This window comes from Mustela putorius, unplaced genomic scaffold (genome assembly GCF_011764305.1).
Source record: "Mustela putorius furo isolate JIRA1106 unplaced genomic scaffold, ASM1176430v1.1 tig00000174_pilon_pilon_pilon, whole genome shotgun sequence".
Lineage (NCBI taxonomy): Eukaryota > Metazoa > Chordata > Mammalia > Carnivora > Mustelidae > Mustela > Mustela putorius.
In genome coordinates, this window is record NW_025421304.1 from 38,261,802 (window position 1) to 38,270,926 (window position 9,125).

At 43.3% G+C, this 9,125-nt stretch overlaps 1 protein-coding gene across 2 annotated transcripts in view; it reads left to right on the forward strand.

Moving 5' to 3' along the window:
- PLCG2 (phospholipase C gamma 2) overlaps positions 1 to 8,279 on the forward strand; it is a 142,597-nt gene extending 134,318 nt beyond the window's left edge. The window contains exons 32-33 of one of the 2 annotated variants that reach the window (XM_045076347.1): positions 7,179 to 7,363; positions 8,099 to 8,279. In XM_045076347.1, coding sequence (XP_044932282.1) covers positions 7,179 to 7,363; positions 8,099 to 8,141 — 228 coding nt within the window. In that variant the 3' untranslated portion in view covers positions 8,142 to 8,279. The other variant, XM_045076349.1, reaches the window with a different exon arrangement.
- The last annotated feature ends 846 nt before the right edge of the window (positions 8,280 to 9,125 follow it).

The window sequence follows — 9,125 nt, forward strand, 5'->3', positions numbered from 1 at the left end:
TTCTCCTGCAGACCACCACCCCACCCCCTCACAGCAGGTCAAGACCAGAGCCCCTCCACAGTGACTCCTGCAGAGAGAGAGGTAGACCCAATCACCATAGAGGGGCATACACAACCCACATGAGAGACCCGCCTGGAATTCCTGGTTCTTGTGACCAGGGGCCGTTGCACTACTGGGCTCCACAGGACATCGACATAAAGCCACTGCTTTGAAGACCAGGAGTTGCTAATCCACAGACAAACAAAACGAGACAGAGGACTATGTTACAAATGAAAGAACAGGATAAAACCTTAGAAAAAGAACTAAATGAGATGAAGATTCATAATCTACCTAGTTAAGAGTTTAAAGTAATGGTCATAAAGATGCTCACCAGACTTGGGTGAACTCAGAATTTTAACAGAGACAGAAAAATATAAAGAAGAACCAGTCAGCATTGAGTGCAGTAACTTAAAAGGACACTAGAGGGACTCAAAAGCAGGGTGAAGGCTGTAGGGCAGATCAGTGATCTGGAAGACGAAGCAGTGGAAAGTATCCGGGTGGGATAGTGGGACAGTGGGCAGTGTCCAAGCTAAACAGCAAAAACAATAAAAAAATAATGACAGGTGAGGGGACCTTTGGGAAACATCAAGTATTCTATACTTTCACATTATAGGGGTCCCAGAAAGAAGAGAAAGGGGCTGAAAACTTTGCTAAGGAAGAGAAGGAAACGCATCCACATCCAGGAAACAGAGTCCCAAATAAGATGAACCCAATTCACATCAAGACACATAATAATTAAAATGTCAAAGAGTAAAGATAAAAATAAAATCTTAAAATCAAGAGAAAAGCAAATAGTTACATACAAGGGAACCCCCCAAAAGGGCTATCAGCTGATTGTTTTCAGCAGAAATTTTGCAGACCAAAAGGGAGTGGTAGGATATATTCAGAGTGCTGATAGCAAAAACCAAAACAGAACACAACAAAAATCTTACAACCAATAATACTCCACCTGGCAAGATATTTAGAATTGAAGGAGAGTTTCCCAGACTAAAGTTAAAGGAGTTTATCACTGCTAAGCCAGTCTCACAAGAAACATTAAAGGGACTTAATTCAGTCAAAAAGAAAGGCCCATAACTAGTAGTAAATTATGCAAGGAAAAAATTTCTCTGGTAAAAGCAAACATAAAGGTAGGAGATCAATCACTTATGAAGCTCATACAAAGGTTAAAAGACAAAAGTAGTAAAATCAGTTACGTGGACGGAAATTAGTTAAGGGACACAAAAGAAGAAGATGTAAAATGTGATGCCTTATACAGAAAATGTGAAGCAAGAGAGTAAAAATGTAGTACTTTGAGGCTGTTCAAACTTTGGTTCGCACTAAAGAGATCATCAGCTTAGTACAGACTGCTGTATACACAGGATATCATATGTGACCCTTGCGGTAGTCAAGAACCTATAGAACCAAGAACCTATAATAGATAACACAAAAACCAGAGATGAATCCAAGCGTAACACTAAAGAAAGTCATCAAATCCTGAAAGACTAAGAGAAGAAAGGAACACGAACTACAAAAACATTTAGGAAACAATGAACAAAATGGCCATAAGTATATGCCTATCAGTAATTATGTTAAATGTCAACGGACTAAATGTTCTATCTCTGATGTTGCCTCCAAGAAACTCACTTTGGACCTATAAACGCTGAAAGTGGGGGGATGGAAAATATTCCCTGCAAATGGAAGTGAAATAAAAAGTTGCAGCAGCAATACTTATATCTTAAAAAGAAAAGATTAAAAAAAAAATGTGTTACAAGAGGCGAAGATGTTATATAACGATAAAGGGCTCAATCCAGTCAGAGGATACAGCTGTGGTAAAATCTATGAACCCAATGTAGGGGCACCTGAATACATAAAGGGAGAAATGGACAATAAAATAATAGGAGGGGACTTAAACATGTCACTTAAGTCAATGGAGACATTATCCAGACATAAAATCAGAAAGGAAACCGTGGTTTTGAGTGACACATTAGACCAGATATATACAGAACATTCCATCCCAAACCAGCAGAATATACATTCTTTTCAGGAGCACATGGAACAACTTCCAGGACAGGTCACACTCTAGGCCACAAAACACGTGTCATTAAATTTAAGAAGACTGAAATCATATTCAACATCTTTTTCAACCACAATGGTCTAAAACTAGAAATCAATTATTTTAAAAACTGGAGAAAAACAAGGAAACTAACATGATACTAAATAACAGTGGGTCAACGAAATCAGAAAACACGTGAGACAAATGAAAATGGAAATGCAACATTTTGAAATGTTTGGGATGCAGGAAAAGCAGTTTTCAGAGCAAAGTTTATGGAAATACAGACCTACCTCAAGAAACAACAACAAAAAAACCCCTCAAACAATCACTACTTCTACTTAAAGGAACTAGAGGAAGAACAAAAAACAAAGCGCAAAGTTCATAGAAACAAGGAAGTAATAAAATCAGAATGGAATTAAATGAAATAGTGTCTACAAAAAGAAGTCAGTGGAACTAAAGGCTGTTTTTTTTTTTTTGAAAAGTTAAAATTGATAAACCTTTAGTCAGACTCATCGGACCTGAAATCAAAGGGGACTTCAAACAGATGCAGGAAAAGTTACAACTGATACCACAGAAATATAAAGGATTATAAAAGACTACTACAAAAATTATACACCAGCAAGCTGGGCAACCTAGAAGAAATGGATTAATTCCTAGAAACATACAATCTTCCAAGACTGAATAAGAAAAAAATAGACTAGTAAGGAAATCAAATCAATGATCAAAAAACTCACAACAAACAAAAGCTCAGGACCAGATGGCTTCACAGGTAAATTCTACCAAGTATTTATTTTTATTTTTATTTTTTTGAAGATTTTATTTATTTGAGAGAGAGAAAATTAGATGTGGCACTTGATTTCAGGACCCTGGGATCATGACCTGAGCCAAAGGCAGATGCTTCACTAACTGAGCTGCCCAGACGTCCTTTTACCAAACACTTTTATAAAGAAGAGTTAGAAACCTATCTTTCTCAAACTATTCCAAAAATAGAAGAGGAAATAATGATTCAAAATTTATTCTATGAGGCTAGCATTATACTGATACCAAAACCAGACACACACACCCACAAAGAAAATTATACACCAGTATCCCTGATAAACATAGATGGAAAAATCCTCAGCAACATAGTAGCAAAGTGAATTCAACAACACAAGCACCATTCACCACCATCAAGGGGGACTTATTTCAGGAGAGCAAGAATGTTCATTTTTCACAAATCAAAGTATATACCACACTAATAAGACAAAGGATAAACACCATCTCAATAGATGCAGGAAAAACATTTGTCAAAATTCAACATCTGTTTATCATAAAAACTCTCAAAGTGGGTATAGAGGGAACATAACTCAAAGTAATAAAGACTGCATTTGACAAACCAAGAGCTAACATCATATTCAACAGTGAAAAACTAAAAGCTTTTCTTCTTTTTTTTATTTTAAAAAAAGATATTTATTTATTTATTTATTTATTTGACAGAGAGAGAGAGAGAGATCACAAGTAGGCAGAGAGGCAGGCAGAGAGGGGGAAGCAGGCTCCCCATTGAGCAGAGAGAGTCCAATGCAGGGCTTGATCCCAGGACCCTGAGATCATGACCTGAGCCAAAGGCAGAGGCTTTAACCCACTGGGCCATCCAGGCATCCCTAAAAGCTTTTCTTCTAAGATCAAGAACAAGGCAAGAGTGTCCACCCTTATTCAACATACTATTGGAAGTCCTAGCCACAGCAGTGAGACAAGACAAAAAAAAAAAAAAAAAAAAAGAAACCAGAATGGTAAGGAAGAAGTAAAACTTTGCAGATGACACAATACTATATATAGAAAAATCCTAAGAACTTCACACACACACACAAAGCCATTATAACTAACAAATGAATTAAGTTGCGGGATACAAAGTTAACATACAGGGACGCCTGGGTGGCTCAGTTGGTTAAGCAGCTGCCTTCGGCTCAGGTCATGATCCCAGCGTCCTGGGATCGAGTCTCACATCGGGCTCCTTGCTCCGCAAGGAGCCTGCTTCTCCCTCTGACTCTGCCTGCCACTCTGTCTGCCTGTGCTCGCTCTTGCTCTCTCTCTCTCTCTGACAAATAAATAAATAAAATCTTAAAAAAAAAAAAAGTTAACATACAGAAGTTTGTCCTGTTTCTGTACACTTATAATGAGTCCACAATTGCATCATAAAGAATCAAGTACCTAGAAATAAATTTCACCAAGGAGGTGAAATACCTGTACTCTGAAAACTGTAAGATACTGATGCAAGAAACTGAAGATGACATAATTAGAAGTTATACCATGCTCATGGATTGGCAGGATATCGTTAAAATATCCGTATTACCCAAGGCAATCTATAGATTCCCTGAAATCCTTATCAACATACCAGCAGCATTTTTCACAAAAGTTGAATAATCCTCAAACTTGCATGAAATCACAGAAGAACAGCCAAAGCAGTGTTGGGAGAAAACAAGGCTGGAGGTACCACAATTCCAAATTTATGGATACACTACAGACTACGGTAATCAAAACAGCGCGGTATTGGCACAAAAACACATAGATCAATGGAACAGAATGGAGAGTGCAGAAATAACCCCCCACTTATACGGTCAATGAGTCTATGAGAAAGGAGGCAGTGATATACAATGGGGAAAAGGCAGTCTTTTCAATAAATGCTGTTCGGAAAATGGGATGGCTACCTGGAAAAGAATGAAACTGAACTACTTCCTTACACCATACACACACACACACATACACACACACACACACACACCTCAAAATGAATTAAAGACCTAAATGTAAGACCTGAAACCACAGAACTTCGAGAAGAAAATACAGGTGGTAAACTCTTTGGACACTGGCCTTAACAATGCTTCTCTGGATCCGTCTCCTCAGGCAAGAAAAACAAAAGCAAAAATAAACAAGTGGGCATACTGCATCATACTAAAACGCTTTTCTCACAGCAAAGGAAATCATCAACAACATGAAAAGGCAACCTACTGAATTCATACAACCCAACACCAAAAACAAACAAACCAATCTGATTAAAAAATGGGCAGAGGACCAAACAGACATTTTTCCAAAGAAGACATACAGATGGCCAACAGACACATGAGAAGATGCCCAAATCACTCATCAGGGAAATAAAAGTCAAAACCATAATGAGATATTCCACCTTACACCTGTCAGAATGACCAGTATGGAAAAGCAGAAATAGCACATGTTGGCAAGGGTGTGGAGAAAAAAGAAACCTCCTTCACTGTTGGGAGGAATGTCAATTTGTGAAGCCACTATGGAAAGAGGATGGAGATTTCTAGAAATTTCTTAAACTAGAAATACCATACAATCCAGTAATTCTATTTCTGCGTATTTACCAAAAGAAAATGAAAACACTAATTCAAAAAGATACACGCACCCCTGTGTTTACTGTAGCACTGTATACAACAGCCAAGACAGGGAAGCAACCTTAGAGTCCAGTGATAGATGAATGGAAAAAGAAAATGTGATGCACATACAATGGAATATTACTCAGCCTTTAAAAAGAATAAAATCTTGCCATTTGCAGCAACATGGATGGACCTAGAGGGTATTATGTTACATGACATCAGTTAGAGAAGGACAAATACTACCGGATTTCACTTAGATGTAGAATCTGAAAACCAAAACAGATTAACCAAACAGAAATAGACTCAGATACAGAAAACTAGTGGTTGCCAAAGAGGTTGAGGGGTGGTGGGAAGATTTGCAAAACAGCGGAAGGGGGTTAAGACGTACACACCTTCAATGATAAATCATGGGAATGAAAAGTACAGCAGAGGGAGTGCAGTCAATATTGAAATAACTTTGTATGGTGACCGATGGTAACTACACTTACTATGGTAAGCATTTCATGATGTCTGCAATTGCCAAATCCCTAGTTGTACAACTGAAACTAATAGTGTAGGTCAGCTATCCTTCAAGTAAAAATTTAAAATTAAAAAAAAAAATCAATGGAGTAAAACATCCTCTTTCTCCCATGCTGAAATCCCAATTCTTTTTTTTCTTACCATATTGGAGGGAATATTTTGCATAAGACAACTGCAGAGTTTATGGACTGGTCTTGCTTCAGTCTTGGCTGGATCCAGGTGCTCCCCCAGTGGCTCTGTTTCCCTCTCTTTTAACTTCATTCCCAACTTTCTCTACGTGATAGCAAAGGGACCACTAGCAACTAGAAACATTTACTGCTCTTTCAGCTGAACCCCAAGAAAATAAACTTTTTAAATTTGTTTTCCCTAAAAAGAGCACCAACCAAACTCTCATGGAATTGGCTTGGCTTGGGTCACATGCTCACAGGTGGTGGGGAGGCGGGGGTAACACATCATTACTGGCTAGAACTGAGTTGTGTGTCACCTCTGGGGGGCGTAACCTACCCTAGCTTGGTTTGGAGGGGATGGAGTAACCTCTTTGAGATATAATTCAAATACAATGTAATTCACCCACTTAAGATGTACTGTTACGTGGTTTTTGGCACATTCAGAGCTGTGCAACCATCACCATGATCCACTTTAGAACATGTTCGTCACCCAAAAAAGAAAGTCTTGCTCATTAGCTCTGTCCACCCCCAGCCCAGGCAGCCACTACTTCTCTGTCTGCATGAATTCACCTGTCGTGGACATTTCATAGAGAAGGAATCAACGCGTGTGGTCTTTTGGACCTGACTTCTTTAACTTAAATGATGTTTCCAAGGTTCATCTGTGTTGTAGTGGGCGAACTGGCCTCTTAAGGTCCTGCTGGCTCCTGCTTCCCGCTGCTCCCTGCCCTTCCCTGTTGTGTTCTACTCTAAGCACATAGCTTCTTAGACCCTTTATGTTTGGGTGAGGAGCAGAAGGGGACGGAGAATAAAACTGCAGACCTAGTGGACAATGTGGTTCTCTCAGTGTCTCCCATAACTGGGGACCAGGGCTTTTTAAACTGCTTGCTTCCAATGGAATAAATAATTGTGAGTTTCATCTTTGGTTAAAATGCGCCCAGCCTTTTGGGGGATAATGCCAGTTGCAAAGCTTCTGCCCCCTGCTCCGCTCCCTCCTGCTGTGAAGATGCGGAGCCCTGCACGGTCCCTATGTGGCTGTTGTCCCCCCTCCAGGAGAGCGAAGAGGAGCTCTACTCCTCCTGCCGCCAGCTGCGAAGGCGGCAGGAAGAGCTAAACAATCAGCTCTTTCTGTACGACACGCACCAGAACTTGCGCAATGCCAACCGTGACGCCCTCGTTAAGGAGTTCAATGTCAACGAGAACCAGCTCCAGCTGTACCAGGAGAAGTGCAACCGGAGGTAGGCTGGTCCCTGCCCCACCCGCAGATGCCCAGGTCTAGCTCCCGCAAGCAGAGGTGTTGGACGCTGGGGGCCAGGCTTTGGGGAAGTCCCCGTGTCTAGAAACCCCTTGACTGATCCCTCGATGCTGGTCTCTTTGCTCTATAAATAAACCTCCAGCTTATTTATTTCTCAAGTATCTGCACCTTCCCTAAGCCAAACTGTCCCCACTAGGAGGACACTTCGATACAAGAGTGAAAATAAACCATGACCTCTACCTTCTCAAGAGCCTTGTCTGGTTCCCACCATCCAGTGGTTCTGGATTGGGGCAGAACCCACTCCCTGGCCCCCAAGGGATGCTTCTGGTTGTGCTACGGAAGGAATGGGGTCGGGGCAGGGGGTGGGGGCAGCCAGGTCCACCCAGGGCCCTGCAGTGTGCCAGACAGCCCAGCTCAACAGAACTAGTCTGACCTGTGAGAGCAGACTCCAGGGGGGAACAGTGTAGACCCCTTCCCTTCGTGCTCATTTTGTCCACACTGTAGCCTGCAGAGTAGCAGGGAGCCCAGTGCAATGGCCCAGTGAGCGCACGGAGATTCGGAGACGTTCCCTGGCTTGGTGGGGGGGGGGCCCACCTCTGCGATCCTCAGCCCTCTCTCTACTAGCCAGCCCCGGGTCCCAGTGGCCCCAGTTTATACTGTTCGGCCCACGGCCCGTGTCTGAGCCGAATGCACGACGGTGAAATGTGTCTGCTTGCAGGTTGCGAGAGAAGAGAGTCAGCAACAGCAGGTTTTACTCCTAGGAGCCGGGGTCCACGAGCAAGGGTGTCACGCGTGCGTGTGCACACGTGGAGGAGAACGTCCTCTCTTCCAGTCCTGGGAACACGCTCATCTCTGAGGTCATCCTCCCCTCAAGCCTGGTGCCAAGAGGACATTTCTCAAAGTCCCACTGGCAGGAGTTGGGCTTATTTCCCGTCAGTTTTTCATCGTGGACAGTCTAACTTACATTTTCTATAGAGGACCGTAGAAACGTGCCCCTCGTTTTTGGCCTCTCCTGTTCCAAACCTCCTTGAATAAAAGCAGTGAAAGTCTCGCTCCGTTACCCTCCCGTGCACGCCGCGCCCTGGGAGCAGCAGCCCTTTCCCGCTAAAGACCCGGGGAGCTGACTTCCACGGGGAGGAGCCTGATCTCTAAGGACCGGACTCAGTAGCTTCTGAAAAGGATTTTAACTAAAAGGCAAAGGATTCCACAGTTAAGGCCATTGGCCTCCCCAGGGCCCAAGGGGAGCCTGCCCTGGCTGCCGTCCCTGCGGGCTGCCCGGCCGGGGTCAGCGGGCGCTGCCTGCGAGGTGGGCGGGGCATGCGGCGGCTCGGGAGGAAACCTGCCAGTCCACGGCGGGCACTCGCTCTGACTGCCGTTGCCGGGGGGGGGGGCTTTTATTTACAAAGTCCATCCAAAGGGCCAGAGAGCCACCCGAAGTCCCCGCCAGCCTCTTACCCCTGGCTCTGCCCACTCAGGAGCTGGGTGTGTGGAGAGGCCCGTGGAGAGGCCCTGCGTGGGCGGCTCTCTGCAGACGAGAGGTCATAGGCTGATTTAAAAAGGTCATCACCGTTCAGCTCCCCCCGGGTCACCCCATTTTCCGGAGCAGCGAGCTAAGCCTTAAGCCTCAGCAAACTAAAAAAAAAAAAAAAAGAAAAAATCCCATCGACAGCCATGCCCGAAGGGGCAGACCCACCTAGGACAAGAGGACATTCCTCTACAGCTGGACCCTGACACAGCTGTGTGAC